This window comes from Aotus nancymaae, unplaced genomic scaffold, assembly GCF_030222135.1.
Source record: "Aotus nancymaae isolate 86718 unplaced genomic scaffold, 86718_ANA_hifiasm-v0.15.2.pri h1tg000007l, whole genome shotgun sequence".
In the NCBI taxonomy this organism is placed as follows: domain Eukaryota; kingdom Metazoa; phylum Chordata; class Mammalia; order Primates; family Aotidae; genus Aotus; species Aotus nancymaae.
In genome coordinates this window covers 15,781,907-15,799,737 of record NW_026988418.1, presented here as the reverse complement: position 1 = coordinate 15,799,737, position 17,831 = coordinate 15,781,907, and the positions used below count along the sequence as shown (strand labels likewise).

The window sequence follows — 17,831 nt, the reverse complement described above, 5'->3', positions numbered from 1 at the left end:
TGTTAGTGTCTGTATTTCCTTGAATATTTTCTTTATTTATTATTTAAAAATTTGTTTCACTGGACATGGTGGCTCACATCTGTAACCCCAGTCGTTTGGGAGGCTGAGGTCGGTGGATCATTTGAACTTAGGAGTTTGAGACCAGACTGGCCAACACGGTAAAATCCCTTCTCTACAAAAAAAATACAAAAATTTAGCCATACATGGTGGTGTGTGCCTGTAGTCCCAGCTACTGAAGAGGCTGAGATGGAAGAATTGCTTCAGCCAGAGTTTGAGGCTGCGGTGAGCCATGATTGTGCCACTGCACTCCAACCTGGGCAAAAGAGCCCTGTCTCAAAAACAAAAACAAAACTGTCCTCAATTCCTTTAAATCCAGACCATATTTTTTTGAGGCAGTGTCTCACTCTTTAGCCCAGACTGGAGTACAGTGGCATAATCAAGCCTCACTGCAGCCTCGAACTCCTGGACACATGGGATCCTCCCCAGTAGCTGGGACTACAGGTGCACACCACCACACCAGGCTGACTTTTTTTTTTTTTTTTCCATAGAGATGGGGAAAAATGCTGTTGCCCAGCTGGTCTCAAACTCTTGACCTCAAGCAATCCTCCTACTTTGGCCTCTCAAAACGTTGGTACTACAGGTGTGAACCACAATGCCAACCCAAACATTTAGATTCAAACAGTTTTTCTGATTTTTACTGAAAGATATTTGGATCTTATGAATCCACATTTAGTTTTTACTTGAGCACAAGTCTTCTACTTGCTTTTATTCATTAATCTTTGCTATTTATTCATTTCTACACTGTACTTAATTAAAATTAGATTGAGGCTGTGTGTGATGGCCCATACCTGTAATTCCAGCACTTTGGGAGGCCAAGGTGGGTGATCTCCAGAGGTCAGGCATTCAAGACCAGCCTGGCCAACATGGTGAAACCCCATCTCTACTAAAATTACAAAAAACTAGCTGGGTCTGGTGGCAGGTACCTGTAATTCCAGCTACTCAGGAAGCCGAGGCAGGAGAATTGCTTGAACCCAGGAGGTGAAGCTTGCAGTGAGTCAAGATCGTGCCATTGCACTCTAGCCTGAGTGACAAGAGCAAAACTGTTTCAAAAAAATAATAATAATAGAATAAAATTATATTGATTTTAATAGTGTGAACCCAAAAGTATCTGAGACAGTTTTCTGTTTATTTTTTAAGACAGTGTATCACTCTGTCACCCAGGCTGGAGTGCAATAGTGTCATCTTGGCTCATTGCATCCTCTGCCTTCTGGGCTCAAACGATCCTCCCAGTGTGCTGCCAGGCCTGGGTAAGTTTTGTATTTTTTTGTAGAGACAGGATTTTTCCACGTTGCCCAGGCTGGTTCGAACTCCTGGGCTCAAGGGATCCGCCTGCCTCAACCTCCCAAAGTGCTGGGAATATAGGCATAAGCCACTGTGCCTAGCCTCAATCAATGTAAAAAGTTTATTTTGCAAAGGATAAGGATGTGCCCATGACACAGCCTCAGGAAGTGCTAATGACACATACCTCAGGTGGTCAGGGCACAGCTTGGTTTTATAAATTTTTAGAGAGACATGAGACATCAATCCATATGTGTCAGTTATACATTGGTCCTGTCCAGAAGGTTGTACATTGGTTCTGTCCAACTCGAAGTGGGGCTTCCAGGTCACAGGTAGATAAGAGACAAAAGGTTGCATTTCTTTGGATCTTTGATCAGCCTTTCACTGAATACACAATTTACATGTGAGAGCAGGGTAGAAGAGTAGTCACTTATGCCTTTGTCCGAGGGTATCTCATATTTTGGCTTCCCTGGGCCACACTGGAAGAAGAATTTTCTTCTTCCATAAAATATACGGACACTAGGTAGGACATGGTAGCTCACGCCTGTAATCCCAGTGCTTTGGGAGGCCAAGGCGAGTGGATCACCTGAGGTCAAGAGTTCGAGACCAGCCTGTCCAATATGGTGAAACCCCATCTCTACCAAAAATACCAAAATTAGCTGGGTGTGGTGGCAGGCACCTGTAATCCCAGATGCTTGGGTGACTGAGGCTGGAGAATCACTTGAACCCAGGAGGCGGAGGTTGCAGTGAGCCGAGATCACGCCACTGCACTCCAGCGTGGGCGACAAGAGCAAAACTTTGTCTCAAAAAAAAAAAAAAAAAATACACTGACAATAATGATAACTGATGAGCTTAAAAAAACAAAAACAAACAAAAAAAAATCTCATAGCGTTTTAAGTAAGTCGACGAATTTGTGTTGGGACACGTTCAGAGCTGTCCTGGGCTGTAGGTTGGACAAGCTTGCCTTAGTCTGACTCAGTGAATCTGCATTTTTACATAAACAATAGGGCAGAGGAAGCAATTGGCTATGTATTTGTCTCAGGTAAGCTGAGGGATGACTTTGAATTTTGTCTGTCCTCTGTCCACTCTCCTTTCTCCCGCACCTGTGAAGATATGCTATCCATTTACATTGCCAGGATGAAATTTAATAGAACTGTTGGTAGGGTAAAGATCTTGAATTTGTGGGCAAATTGTGAGGGAGGTATGTAGTTGTTGTTGCTGTTTTTGTTTTTCTTTTAAATCTTTGTAGCTTTCTTATTTGGGAATAAAATGGAAAGCAGGTTTGCCTGACACAGTCACAGCTTGACTTTTCCTTTTGGCTTATTGATTTTGGGGTCCTGAGATTTATTTTCCTTTCACAATAGTAATATGCTGTAAATTGCACTCTAAATATACTTGATAGCAATCATTCATGCATCTTTTATAAGCAGTTTCTTTTCTAAAGTTGCATATCTTTTCTTTTTGCTATTAATTTTCTCAAAGTTTACTTTAAAAATACCTTTATTAAAAGCCAAAAATGTAATGGGTCAAAATGTTCCCAAATAGAATATAGGACATAATGCCACTGAACTTTAGAAAATGAGCTTGTTTAATTTGGATGTTGATATGTTATTCTAATTCTATTTTAGTAATTCTGAATAATTCTATCAAAGAGTATTGTTTGGACTTTACATTTTTGTTTTCATCAGTAAAAGTGTCTTTTTTCTATGTATTTTAATACAAGCATTTCTTTTCAGCTATTCTTTATATCTAGTACCTGTCAGCTGCAAAGAAAAAAATACCCCTTCCAACTGCCAAGGCAGTACAGGTTAGTAACACTGGTAATTTTTTTTTAATGTAAGTACAGTGATACACTTGATAAAACCCATTGCCATTTCCACAAATTCTACTTGCATGTCTTTGCCTCCTTACGTTCATTGGAATTCATTCTGTCTTATCAATATCTACTAATTATTCAACATTCAGCTCAGGAAACCCCTATGGGAGTCCATCCTCCCTGAACAGCCAGAAAACCTAATCTTCTAATTTCCAGTAGTTTCTCTACACTCTTTGCAATATTCATTGTCCTTTACTGCATTTATATTTTACTTTTAATTTTTTTGCATTTCTTTTTTATTTTTTCCCCCCGAGGTGGAGTTTCACTCTTGTTGCCTAGGCTGGAGTGCAGTGCCACAATCTCACTTTGCTGCAACTTCTGCCTCCTGGGTTCAAGCAATTTTCCTGCCTCAGCCTCCTGAGTAGCTGGGATTACAGGTGCCTGCCACCTCATCCACCTAATTTTTGTATTTTTAGTAGAAATGTGGGTTCACCATGTTGCCCAGGCTGGTCTCGAACTCCTGACCTCAGGTGAGCCACTGCACCCAGCCTTTGTATTTCTGAAATTTCCCTGTGTGCATTTTATAAGTGTCATGAAGACACTTGTAACCCCTGTATCACTCTTTTAATTTCACTTTGTTAGATGTTTTACACCTATTGTTGTGTCTTATTCTAAGTATTTCTAAATGTTATAGTTTCATTTCTTAGGAATTGAGCTTTCTGTTTTCCTGGGTGGGAAGAGATAAGGCACAGTACAAGATGTACCCAGATGATGCTAAATTGCCTATGTGTAATCTTCATAGACCATGACTTCAAATAAAATGTTTTCTTAGTCTAAAATGTATGGGAGTGTAGCAGGGGCAGAAAATAAGTCTGAACTCATTTGAAGGTAGGGACTGACTATGTATGTCTTAGAATCCATCAGATAAATACCAAATATTTATCATGGTAATTCAGAGTTAGGACTCTTCTACAGAAGCAATGGCACACTACCCCACAAGGCTGAAGACCAGAAAAACTTATTCATGGGTTGGCAGGCCGTTGTTGGATCGAAAACTGCACTACCAAACCTATAGGTGAGTGATGAGGTCCTTTGGTTGTCCTGGAAATGGAGCTTCTCAAGCTAAACAGTCAACTTGTAACTAGCCTGTTCTAATTACTACAGATTGACAATGAATGAACAGGAGATTAGAACTGATTGTAAGGAGGGATTTTGTCTGATGCAAGAAGATAGTGGGATAGATATAGCAGTTAGTGATGGGGCAAAAAATTATGACAGGTTCATAAAATTTTATATGTAGGATAGTGTCATGTCTATTTAAGGTGAGTTCTATATAACTCTTCATGATAACGAGATGATAGATGGTGTTACTATGTCTTTCCCAACTCTGGAGATCTCTGACAATTTGACATTGTTATTGGGCAGCTTGGCAGCCTTGGGAAGCATTTGTTGTTCTTGTCAATAACTGAGAGGAATTAGCGTTCATAATAAGATATTTGGATTCATTACTCAGCTGAAACAATTCATTCAACCCATTTTGGCTATTCTTACGTATAACTGGGTGAATTGGTTTCCCAGTAGGAGAGTTGGTCAGCAGAAAGAAATCAGGGGATTAGAGAGCCCTCTCCTTTGTGCCTAGGGGGCTGAAGAGCTTGACTTACTTAAGTTATTTCCTAATATGCTGCTCTGTTACTTCCTAGAGAAATGTGTGTGAAAACAGAAGGTTGTTCCACCGAGATTAACATCCAGGTTGGACAGTTTGTGTTGATTAAAGGGGATGATGATGAGAACCCATTTGTTGCTAAATTGCTTGAGTTGTTCGAAGATGGTGAGTTTGGGATGGAATAATTAACCTTTCCTTGTCATGAATGATTGGGAGATGGGGAGATTGTGGGTTCTTTTGTTCACAGGAGCTTGCAGGGCACATTAGACTGAGGTGGGATCACGTAAGAACTAGCTGCACCTTCTTCCATCTAGAAAACTTCTTTACTCACCAAAGCAGTATTGAGTAAAATGGAATTGGAAGGGTCAATAATTTAGCTTTTTCATTATTTTGGGGAGTAAGTATGGCTATTAAAGCAGAATTGGGGGGCTGGAGAGAATGGATGAATTTAGGAGCAAGGGAAAAGGAAAAAACAGGTAATTTGCACTGTCATAGAGATGTGCCCTTTAATTTTGGCATGAGGGTTAGTAATAAATTTTGCAAGTGCTACTTCGTTACAAATGAAGAGGTAAGTTGGATTTGGAAAGTATAGCAGTTGGTGTTTCAGTTAGGGAAAACAAAAACACTTAAGGTGTTTTACCCAGAGGAACTTGTGTGTTAGTGTTGGAAAGGCTGGAAGAAAAGATGACGTTTCCCAGAGATGAGTAAGTGCAGGAAGCCACTACTGCCCCTAGGCTGGAGGAGCAAAAGGGAAGGTGGCATCAACCAGAGCCTACAAGCCCACATCCAAAGCCTTAGCTGATTTGTTGAGCTTGTAACCCTCTGCAAAACAAGAGGCGAACACAGTAATATGGGAGCAAGGCTGAGCTTCACAAGGAGGATTAGGAAGACAGCAATTTGAAACTATGCAAAACTGCCTCATTCAATAGAAGAATGGCTTGGTGATTAGGTAATCCTATGGTAGTCTGTATGCCCAAGAGAAAGAACTGGTAGACTGAGTGGATAAAGACGTTTTACATGACTATAGTCCCCCTTATCTGTGGTTTTACTTTCTGCGATTTCAGTTGTGACGTCAACCGCAATCCAAAAATATTAAATGGAAGATTCCAGAAATAAACAAGTCATAAGCTTTAAATTTTGCGCCATTCCAAGTAATGTGGTGAAATCTCATGCTGTCCCAACTGGGATGTGAGTCATCCCTTTGTCCAGTGTATCCATGCTGTATAGTGTATATATATAGGAAAAAGCATAGCATATACAGAGTTAGTGGTAGTATCTGCAGGTTCAGGCATCTGCTGGTCTTGACACATACCCTCAGCAGATAAGGGGAGACTACTGCACACAGATAAGGAGGATCTTTCACATACTTTTTCTTTAACATACTTTGAAGTATGGGGGAAAAGCTCATCAAACTAATGTCCAGTAGGGGCAGCACATCAGAATTATGGGCTTTGGTGTATGGATTCTAGAATCCTCTCTTGGTGCTCCATTGGATAGCTTTAGTCTTTCTCTGAAGAAAGCTAAAAGGAGATGATGATGATGATGATGATGATGGCACTAATGAGTGTCCTTTTGGTTGGAGCTAATGCTGGTATGGAGTGACACTAATTTTATACCGTAATGATAAAGCTAAAGATTACAAGCATGCATTTGCCAAAAGTTAACTCAGTGGTTGATGCTGTAATTCTCTTTTTTTTATTTTTGGAGACAGAATCTCGCTCTGGTGCATAGGCTGAAGTGCAGTGGTGTGCTCCTGGCTCATACAACCTTCACCTCCTGGGTTCAAGCAATTCTCCTGCCTCAGCCTCCTGAGTAACTTGGATGACAGGCACCTGCCACCATGCCTGGCTATTTTTTTTATTTTTAGTAGACATGGTGTCTTACCATGTTGGCCAGGCTGGTCTCAAATTCCTGGCCTCAAGTGATCTGCCCGCTTCATCCTCCCAAAGTGCTAGGATTATAGACGTGAGCCACCATGCCTGGCCTGATGCTGTAATTCTTGTTATGATTTTTATTTTGTTCAGTGCCTGTGTTTAGAGTAGCTCCTTTCAGAGGCCTTTTTGTCATTCCTTTGCTGGGTGATAGCACCATTAGAAAATGGAGCAACTCCAAAAGAGCAGGTGTGTGGGCTGGAATTTGATTGCTGCAGTTGGTCATATGACCTTTGACAAATTCTTTAAGTTCCCCGTCACTTGATTTTGTTGCCTGAAAAGGGGGATAGCTGTAGTATCTACCTTGTATAACACATGTTGGGCCAGGCACAGTGGCTCACATCTGTAATCCCAGCACTTCAAGAGGCCAAGGCAGGTGGATCACTTGAGGTCAAGAGTTCAATACGAGCCTGGCCAATATGATGAAACCCCATCTACTAAAAATATAAAAATTAGCTAGGCGTGGTGGCATAGGCCTGTGGTCCCAGCTACTCGGGAGGTTGAGCAAGGAGAATCTCCTGAACCAGTGAGGCAAAGGTTGCAGTGAGCCGAGATCATGCCACTGCACTCCAGACTAGGGGACAGAGCAAGACTTCGTTTCAAAAAATATATATATATATATAACACATGTTGGCCAGATGTGGTGGCTCATGCCTGTAATTCCAGCACTTTGGGGAGGCCAAGGTAGGCAGATCATGTGAGGTCAGGAGTTCGAGACCAGCCTGGCCAATATGGTGAAACCCTGTCTCTACTAAAAATACAAAAATTAGCTGGGTATGGTGGCAGATGCGTATAATCCCAGCTACTCAGGAGACTGAGGCAGCAGAATTGCTTGAACCCAGGAGGCAGAGGTTTCAGTGAGCCAAGATCTGGCCACTGCACGCCAGCCTGGGTGACGGAGACTCTCTCAAAAAACAAAAACAAAAAAACAAACAAAAAAAACGTACATGTCAAGCGCTAAGTATGGAGTCTGGCACATAGGAATTGCTCAGTAAAATGTCCTTGAGTTGTCTTAACCTTTCTCTTTCCACCAAATTCCTCCTAGATTCTGATCCCCCTAAGAAACGTGCTCGGGTACAGTGGTTTGTCCGATTCTGTGAAATCCCTGTCCGTAAACAGCGTTTGTTGGGCCGGAAGCCTGCTGCACAGGAAATATTCTGGTATGATTACCCTGCCTGCAACAGCAGCATTAATGCTGAGACCATCATTGGCCCTGTTCGGGTAGGTGATGCCACAACCCTTGGTTCTACCTTGAAGCTTATTTATGTCTGCCTCCTGAACTGCATGACCCCAGAAATATCACTGGCTTTAATTTACCCCATGGGGAATGCATTATTTCCTGTCATCTTCTGTGCTTGCCTGTCTGCTTCATCTCAACAAATATATATTGAGAGCACATATTATGTGTTAGGAGCCTCCTGCAGGAAGTGACATTTGGGTTGTGACCAAGGGATGAGCAGGAATTAGAAGATGTATCTCAAGGGGATGTTATATTTAGCTATGACTGTGGCATGCATAAAGCATTGTGAGGCTCAACATGCTGGCTTAAACAAGGACTTCACCATGAGTAAATCAGTACAAAGAGTGCTAGTTGCTACAGACAAATTTGTGTGACAGGATTTTATAATAAATCAGGTGCTAATGAGCGGCTGGTTTGTAGGCTGAAGTAGGTCACTGGTTAGGAGACTATGGGTTTTTCCTGAAGTGATTTCAGGCTCCCCAACATGGGATTAGATTGTGGTGTGAGGTGTGGTTGTATGCTGGTTATGTGGTTCATTGAGCATTAGGGCTGAGACTCTCGTATGGCATAATTATCATAATTTATCTCTGAGGTAAATGAGTGAAGGAGAGAAAGCTGAAGGGGTGCGAGGCAGGAGTATTGAGCACTCTGTAGTAAAATGAGGCCAGATTTTAGAAGGCATTGAAAAACTAGTTTAAGTAATTTGGTCTTGCTACAGTGGGAACCATGATTGACTGTTGAGCAGGGGAGCATGTCTAGATAAGTTTGTGGGGAAACTTGGCACAGGTGAACAGAATGGACTGGAAAAGAAAGCAATGTAGGGTATAAGATACCAGCTAGGAGGAATTTGTAAAAATAACCCAGGAATGAGATGATGCATATTTGAACTAGGGTAACAGTAATAGGAATTAAGAAGTGAAGCCAATAAACATTTTAAAAGTGAAATGAAGGGAATAATTTATATATTTCATTGCTGTTTTTAAAGCCATTAATGATTAAATGAGTAAATACTCAGTAAATATTCATTAATCTTATGTGTTTTTCTAGCAATATGCTATGCCATATCTATGCCGCTTTAGATTGGAAAGGTAACATTTCAGGTACAGATGTGGACTCAATTGTTTTTAATTGTAGCTCTGATGGAATACTCTTTGACTCTTTTGGGGCTCATCTCTTCCTACTCACCTGTATTTCCTAAATTCAGGTGATACTTTTACCTCCAAACGATGTGGTACCGACGGATCTGAAAAATGAGAAGACGCTCTTTGTGAAACTATCCTGGAATGAAAAGAAGTTCAGGCCACTGTCCCCAGAACTATTTGCAGAGTTGAATAAACCACAAGAGGGTGCAGCCAAGTGCCAGAAGCCCGTGGGAGCCAAGAATAAGAATGCAGGAAGCCCTGCTTGGACCCCAGCAGAACATGTGGCCAAAAGGATTGAATCAAGGCACTCCGCCTCCAAATCTCGCCAAACTCCTACCCATCCTGTCACCCCAAGAGCGAGGAAGAGGCTAGAGCTTGCCAGTAAGTTGTGGAATGGATCACAGTGGGCGATACTAGGGCTAAAGGATTATGTGATAAAATGTTAATTTGTGGGACCATATTGAATTAGAGATCATAGTCCACTATACCCTCTAACTCTAGTGATCAAGCTCATGTGATCCTCCTGCCTCAGCCTCTCCAGTAGCTGGGACTACAGGGGCACACCACTGCATTTGGCTCTATTTTCTGGGTTTTTTTGTTTTTGTTTTTTGAGACAGTCTTGCGATGTTACTCAGGTTGGACTGCAATGGCACAATCACGGCTCACTGTATGTAGCCTTGACCTCCTGGGCTCAAGTGATCCTCCTGCCTCAGTCTCCCAAGTAGCTGGGACTACAAGTGTGCACCACTATGCCTGGCTAATTTTATTTTAAGTTTTCATAGCAAGAGTGTCTCGCCATGTTGCCCAAGCTGGTCTCAAACTCCTGACCTCATAATCCAGCCACCTTGGCCTCCCAGAGTGCTGGGATTACAGGCATGAGCCACTGCGCCCGGCCTCTGTATGTTAATTAATTGTTTTCCTTTCTGGTTTATCTTTCCTATTTTTGGTTTTGGAAAAATCAGCAGATATGTATACATATATGTATACCTATATCAGATATGCATATATTTTTACTTTTCATTCTTTCTTACCCAATAGGATAGCTCAACCTATTGAGTAAGCAAGTTCTTTTCCAACTTGCTTTTTCCCCTTACAATATATCCGAAACTCACTCCACAGCCATTCTGAGAGCTCATCCTCATCTTTTTATATGTCATTCATGTTTTTTGAATTTTTTGTGTAGGTGCCAAGATCTTCAAGTATAAGTTACTTGTATTCTTGATAGCTCTTTAGTATACTGTTGTTTTAGGAGCTGAATATAAATGTATAAAACATTTAGAAAATGCAGCAAAAATATTAACTAATCTGTAATATCACCTTCAGGGATGGGCTGGGCGCAGTGGCTCACGCTTATAATACCAGCAGTTTTGGAGGCCAAGGCGGGTGGATCATCCAAGGTTAGGCTTTCAAGACTAGCCTGGCCAACATGGTGAAATACTGTCTCTACTGAAGATGCAAAAAATTAGCTGGGTGTGTGGCACACGCCTGTAATCCCAGCTACTCAGGAGGCTGAGGCAAGAGAAACACTTGAACCTCGGAGGCGGAGGTTGCAGTGAGCTGAGATCGTGCTATTGCACTCCAGCCTCGGCAACAGAGTGAGACTCTGTCTCAAAAAAAGAAATGAGGGGGATTGTCTTTTTTTCCTTTATGTCCTCATATGTCCCCTCTCCTTCCCCTTTCAACTCTGTTGAAATTTTACCTTTTTTTCAAGATGTATCTCAAAAGCCATCTTTATGAGCACTCAGGTGCTTCCAGACACTTACTTCCCTTTATGTAATAAAATAAGCCGTCATGTATATCATCTGTTAGACTAGAGTATTTTATGCATTGGAACCAGGGTTGAGCCTCCTTCAGCTTTTGTTTCCCCTTCCCCCGGGCACACGCCTGCCATTTTAACTGCTGAGTTGGTATCTGTGAATGAACAGCTGGGTTCCTTGGTGCTGCGGTCCTCCTGAGGGAGGAGCAATTCTACACGGTTTTTGTATTTACAGAACCCAGGGGATTGCCCCCAGGAACCCCTCTTCTCTCCATTGGCAGAATATAATCTGGGTTAGGAAAAAATCTAGGCCTCATTGTTACTTGATAGCATCTCTAGTGTAAATTTCTTCACATGTCATTGAGTTAGGGTTGAAAGTGTGCGATGTCACCTCTGATTGAGACCCACTGTTCTGATAGGTTATTTCAGGGAAGCCTGTTAGAGACAAGAGAACACTTACTCCATTTATCTACAAAAGCTGACTTAAAAGTTGACTTACGGAACCAGGCGTGGTGGCTCACGCCTGTAATCCTAGCTCTTTGGGAGGCTGAGGTCGGCACATCACCTGATGTCAGGAGTTCAAGACCAGCCTGACCAACATGGAGAAATCCCGTCTACTGAAAATACAAAATTAGCTGGGTGTGGTGGCAAATGCCTGTAATCCCAGCCACTGGGAAGTGTGAGGCAGGAAAATCACTTGAGCCCAGGAGGCAGAGATTGCAATGAGCTGAGATTGTGCCATTGCGCTCCAGACTGGGCAACAAGAGGAAAATTCTGTCTCAAAAAAAAAAAAAAAATTGACTTATGGTTCTAACTAGAAAAATCACTCCTAAAATTTAGGCGAGAGGTGGAAAATTATGAGAGCTACCTGGGCTGGAGAAAGAAAGCCTGGAATGATTAAAAATATACATAACTCATATCTTAAGTATAACTCATTGGCTGGATTTGGCTGTAATGAGATTGGGGGTTTGTGTATTGTTAGATAACAAATTTACACATTGTATGTGGTGACTTCTCTTGGGCTTAGGTAACTCTTGGATGTCCCAGCAGGCTTCATGTGCCTCCTTGGATTCTCCAGGAAGAACAAAACGGAAAGTGACCTTCTCTGAGATCACCTCACCTTCTAAGAGATCTCAGCCTGATAAACTTCAGACCTTGTCTCAGGCTCTGAAAGCCCCAGAGAAAACCAGAGAGAATGGACTCTCTTATACTGAGGATGACAAGAAGGCTTCACCTGAACATTGCATGATCCTGAGAACCCAAATTCCAGCTTTGAAAACCATAGACATTAGAGATGAAAGAACACTTACCCCTATCAGGGGGGGACGGAGATCTTCAGTGGTGCCATCCGTGATTCTGAAACCAGAAAACATCGAAAACAGGTGACCAGGGACATTACCCACAGAGCAAATTGAAATACTTCACATAATGTGAAGTGTGTGGGTCTTAGTCAAAAAAGTTAGAGCAGTAGTTGAAAAACCTGTTACAGAATTATCGGGGAGCTTTCCCAAAATACAGATTTCTAGGCCTCTTCCCACACCTATTGAGTCAGATTCCAACACTGGTCCTAGGAATCTGTGGAAATGCTCTTCAGATGATTCCAATATACCGAGTTGTTATTTGGGGATCACTGCTATAGAAGATAACTTCCCAAACCTGCATTGCTATCCAGTTTTGGATTTCATTAGTTCCTGTGACTTTTTGCCACATTTTAACAGTCATTTTTAAAAGCAGTTTTTCATTGTTTAATTTTATTTCAATAGTTTTGGAAAAACAGGTGGTTTTTGGTTACATGGATAAGTTCTTAAGGGGTGATTACTGAGGTTTTGGTGCACCCATTACCTGAGAAGTATACACTGTACCCAATGTGTAGTCTTTTATCCCTCACCACCTCCCATCCTTCCCCCTGAGTTCTCAGAGTCCATTATATCACTCTTATGCTTTTGCTTCCTCATAGCTTAGCTCCCACCTATAAGTGAAAACATAGGATATTTGGTTTTCCATTCCTGAATTACTTCACTTAGAATAACAGTCTCCAATTCCATCCAAGTTGCTGGAAATGCTATTATTTCATTGCATTTTATGGCTGGGTAGTATTCCATGTTGTATATATACCACATTTTCTTTATCCACTCATTGATTGATGGACATTTAGGTTGGCTCCATATTTTTGCAATTGTGAATTGTACTACTATAAACATGCATATGTCTTTTTTCATATAATGACTTCTTTTCCTTTGGGTAAATATCCAGTAGTTAGATTGCTGGGTCAAATGGTAATTCTACTTTTAATTCTTTAAGGAATTTCCACACTGTTTTCCATAGTGGTTGTACTAGTTTACATTCCCACCAGCAGTGTAAAAGTGTTCCCTTTTCACCATATCCACACCAACATCTATTATGTTTTGATTTTTTAAATTATGGCCATTCTAACAGGAATAAGGTGGTATTTTATTATGGTTTTAATTTGCATTTCCCTGATAATTAGTGATGTTGAGTATTTTTTCATATGTTTGTTGACTATTTCTGTATCTTCTTTTGAGAATTGTCTATTCAAGTCCTTTGCCCGCATTTTTTCCTTTTTTTTTTTTCTTTTTTTGTGAGATGGAGTCTTGCTCTGTTGCCTAGGCTGGAGAGCAGTGGTACGGACCTCTGCCTCCTAGGTATAAGCAATTCTCCAGCCTCAACCTCCTGAGTAGCTAGGATTACAGGCACTCACCACCATGCCTGACTAATTTTTGTTATCTTAGTAGAGACAGGGTTTCACCATGTTGGCCAGGCTAGTCTTAAACTCCTGATCTCAAGTGATCCGCCCACCTCAGCGTCCCAAAGTGCTGAGATTACAGGCGTGAGCCACCGTGCCCAGCTCTTTGTCTACTTTTTGATGGGATTATTTGTTTGTTTGTTTTTTTGCCGATTTGAGTTCCTTGTAGATCTGGATATTAGTCCTTTGTTGGATGCATGCTTTGTAAATATTTTCTCCCACTCTGTGGGTTATCTGTTTATACTTTGCTGATTATTTCTTTTGCTATGCAGAAGCTTTTTAGTATCATTAGGTCCCATTTATTGTTGTTTTTGTTGCATTTGCTTTCGGGTTCTAAGTCATGAATTCTTTGCCTAACAATGTCTAGAAGACTTTTTCCTATGTTCTAGATTTTTTATGGTTTCAGGTGTTAGATTTAAGTCTTTGATCCATCTTCAGTTGATTTTTGTATAAGATGAGAGGAGGGTACCAGTTTCGTTCTTCCTTTTCTTTTTTTTTTTTTGAGACAGGGTTTTGCTCTTGTTGTCCAGGCTGGAGTGCAGTGGCGCAATCTCAGATCACTGCAACCTCCACCTCCTGGGTAAAAGAAAAGCAATTCTCCTGCCTCAGCCTCCCGAGTAGTTGGATTACAGGCGCTGCCACAATGCCCAGCTAATTTTTTGTATTTTTAGTGGAGACAGAGTTTCACAGTGTTGGCCAGGCTGGTCTCAAACTCCTGAAATAAGGCTATCCACCCACCTCAGCCTCCCAAAGTGCTGGGATTACAGGCGTGAGCCACCACACCTGGCCCTAGTTTCATTCTTCTACATGTGGTTTGCCAGTTGTCCCAGCACCATTTGTTAAATAGGGTGGCCTTTTCCCACTTTATGTTTTTGTTTGCTTTGTCAAAGATCAGTTGCCTATAAGTATTTGGCTTTACTTCTGGGTTCTCTACTCTGTTCCTTTGGTTACATGCCTGTTTTTATACCAGTACCATGCTGCTTTGGTAACTAGATCCTTGAAGTTGTAGTTGGAAGTCGGGTAATGTGATGCCTCCAGATTTTTCTTTTTGCTTAGTATTTCTTTGTCTATGCGGGCTTTTTGTTGTTGTTCCATGTGAATTTTAGGATTGTTTTTTCTAGTTTTGTGAAGAATGATGATGGTATTTTGATGGGAATTACATTGAATCTGTAGATTGCATTTGGCAGTGTGGTCATTTACACAATATTGATTCTACCCATCCATGAACATGGGATGCGTTTCCATTTGTTTGTGTCATGTATGATTTCTTTCAGCAATGTATCAGATTTTTAAATGAGTCTTTAGGGTGTTTTTTGTTTTTTTGGTTTTTTGAGATGGGATTTTGTTCTTATTGTCCAGGCTGGAGTGCAATGGCGCAATCTCTGCTAACCACAACCTCCACCTCCTGGGTTCAAGCAATACTCCTGCCTCAGCCTCCCAAGTAGTTGGGACTCCAGGCGTGTGTCACCACACCTGGCTAATTTTTTGTATTTTTTAGTAGAGACAAGGTTTCACTGTGTTAGCCAGGATAGTCTTGATCTCCTGACCTCATGATCCACCCACCTCAACCTCCCAGAGTGCCTGGATTACAGGCGTGCGCCACCACACCCAGCATCTTTAGGGTTTTCTAGGTATATGATCATATCAGTGGTGAACAGTAACAGTTTGACTTACTTTGTTTTAATTGAGATATCCTTTAGTTCTTTCTCTTGACTTATTGCTCTGGCTAGGACTTGTTTTTTAACTGGAGACTATTCTCAAATACCTACTGTAGAAAAAGATAAGGCATTTAGAACAAACGTTGCTGTGCAAATAAATATGCAACAAGCCAGAAGTTACAAATTGTACTATTTGCAACCTAGAAACTTAAGCACCTGGTCCATAATAGGTTGCTCAGTAAATGCTTTATATTGAATATATAGCTGCAATTTCTGCTGACCTTGAGCCTGTGTGGACAGTAAATTCATACATGCATCAGAAACAAAAAGACATGCAGCTCTGCCTGGGAGTAGTATATTTTGGTCTCTAGTTGGGGAGGTGGTGAATCTGATTTAAATTAGCTTAAGACAGACTTTGAACTCGAGGTTTGAGTCAAGCTTCAGTTATAAACTTTTTAGCAAAAAGAAAGTTTCGCTCTTTTCAAAGTAGATATAAAAAGACTGGGAGCCAATCAAGCCACTTGACTGTCTTCTAGTACCTGCTACAGATCTCTGGTATCCAAAACTGCTTCCTGTGACCTAGCTATGATTTCTTTCAGGGATGCAAAAGAAGCAGAAACTCAGAATGAAGCCACCTCTACTCCCCATCGTGTCTGCAGAAAGAGTTCTCTCTTGACTATGAACCGGATTAGGCAGCAGCTCCAGTAAGATACTCCTTGGCAGCAGAGAAACATTGCTACCATCTCTGATATCTATAATCTTATCTCTTAAAGCATCTTATGCTGTTTATTTGCCAATCCATTGAAATTGACCTTTTACCTAGCATGTCTGGGATTATGTTAGGTTTCAAATAATCATATTAGTTTGAAGGGGCAAGAAATACTTCCTGGGCTTAGGTGGCTCCCATCCCTAATCATTGTGTCCAGCAAGACTGGTGGTGGGGTAGGGTGCCTAAGAGCATGAACCTGGATTCTGACAGACCTGGATTTGAACCTGGGCTTTATCATTTACTATCTGTAACCTTGGGAAGGCAACTTTACCTTTCTAAGCCTGAAACTCCTCATCTACAAAATATAATAATATACATGTCACAAAGTTGTTGAGGGGTTTAATGAGATAATATAAAAAATGGTTATTTTGTCTCAGTAGCAAGCACTCATGTTGCCTGGTCACAGGAGAGACCCTGCAATACATCTAATCCACACTGACATGGAGTTCTTCTTATTTAGCCTGAGTGTCAGAAAATATATCCCCATCATTCAGGTTTTTAGATAATAGTAAAAGTGACCAAGAAGAGAAAGAGATTCTACCAGCAGCAGAGATTTCAGACTCTAGCAGTGAAGACGAGGAGGCTTCCACACCACCCCTTCCAAGGAGAACACCCAGAACTGTGTCCAGGAACCTGCGATCTTCTTTGAAGTCATCCTTAAAGACCCCCACGAAGACACCAAAGAAAAGTGTAAGGTTCTTCTAGGTTTATTTTCGAGTGTAGCACCCCTCTCTTAGTTTAAAAGTTACAAATGCTGAGGTCACAGGTTAGTAACACCTGGAATCTGAGGACAGGTCTGTTATATTCAAAGCTATTCCTTGTGGAATATTCATGGAGAAAAGGACCTAAGTGAACACTAGGACTGAAAGCGAATCTAGTAGAGAGTGATTTTTGAGTTAAGTTCCTTTTATGGTACAGAATCAGATGGCCAAGAGCCAAACTCCCTAAGGGAAGTACAAGACCCACTCCTCTCTGCATTTCCATGGAGCACTGGCAGAATGGGTATCGTATCATATGTCTGGCCTCTGAGCCATAGTGTTAGTTTTATTGTCCCTCTTGATACAACTGAGAATCTGGGAGTGCTACCTACACATTGGTAACAAATTGTGCTGCAGCAAGATGGAAGGAGATCAATAGACATCTTTTCTGCTTCCTGTGGAACTTTAGCAGAACACCAAAAAGATATTCAGACCAGGGTCTTCTCATGTTCAAGTGGGCTTGAGAAATGTTTGTAAGATTAAATTGATGATGCATCTTATTCTTTGGAACGATATTAAGAAATCTTAATTAGAAGACTTTGTAAAGCTGATGTCCATTTTTCCATATGAAGATGTGATTGGGTTTGGGTTGAAATCAAAGAAACTGCAGGGTACAGTGGCTCACGCCTGTAATACCAACACCTGTAATACAGCCAAGGTGAGCAGATCACTTGAGGTCAGGAGTTCAAGACCAGCCTGGCCAACAATGGCAAAACCTGTCACTGCTGAAAATACAAACATTAGCTGGGCATGGTGGCAGGTGCCTGTAATCCCAGCTACTCTGGAGGCTGAGGTGGTAGAATCACTTGAACCTGGGAGGCGGAGGTTTCAGTGAGCTGAGATCACATCACAGCACTCCAGCCTGGGCGATGGAGTGAGACTCTGTCTCAAGAAAAAAGAAAAATCTCTAAGGAAAGGAATCCAGTAGGTAAGCAGTCCCCAGCCTTTTTGGCACCAGAGACCCCTTTCATGGAAGACGAATTTTCTACCGATGGC

At 41.5% G+C, this 17,831-nt stretch overlaps 1 protein-coding gene across 8 annotated transcripts in view; it reads left to right on the top strand.

The window, feature by feature from the left end:
• Positions 1–17,831, top strand: part of ORC1 (origin recognition complex subunit 1) — a 35,069-nt gene that overhangs the window by 3,864 nt on the left and 13,374 nt on the right. For 3 of the 8 annotated variants that reach the window (XM_021673292.2, XM_021673294.2, XM_064372350.1), the window contains 8 exons: positions 3,075–3,145; positions 4,111–4,229; positions 4,855–4,982; positions 7,794–7,969; positions 9,193–9,511; positions 11,914–12,268; positions 15,908–16,012; positions 16,572–16,767. In XM_021673292.2, the coding sequence (XP_021528967.2) occupies positions 4,135–4,229; positions 4,855–4,982; positions 7,794–7,969; positions 9,193–9,511; positions 11,914–12,268; positions 15,908–16,012; positions 16,572–16,767 (1,374 nt within the window). In that variant the 5' untranslated portion in view covers positions 3,075–3,145; positions 4,111–4,134. The other 5 variants (XM_064372352.1, XM_064372353.1, XM_021673295.2 and 2 more) reach the window with 4 other exon arrangements.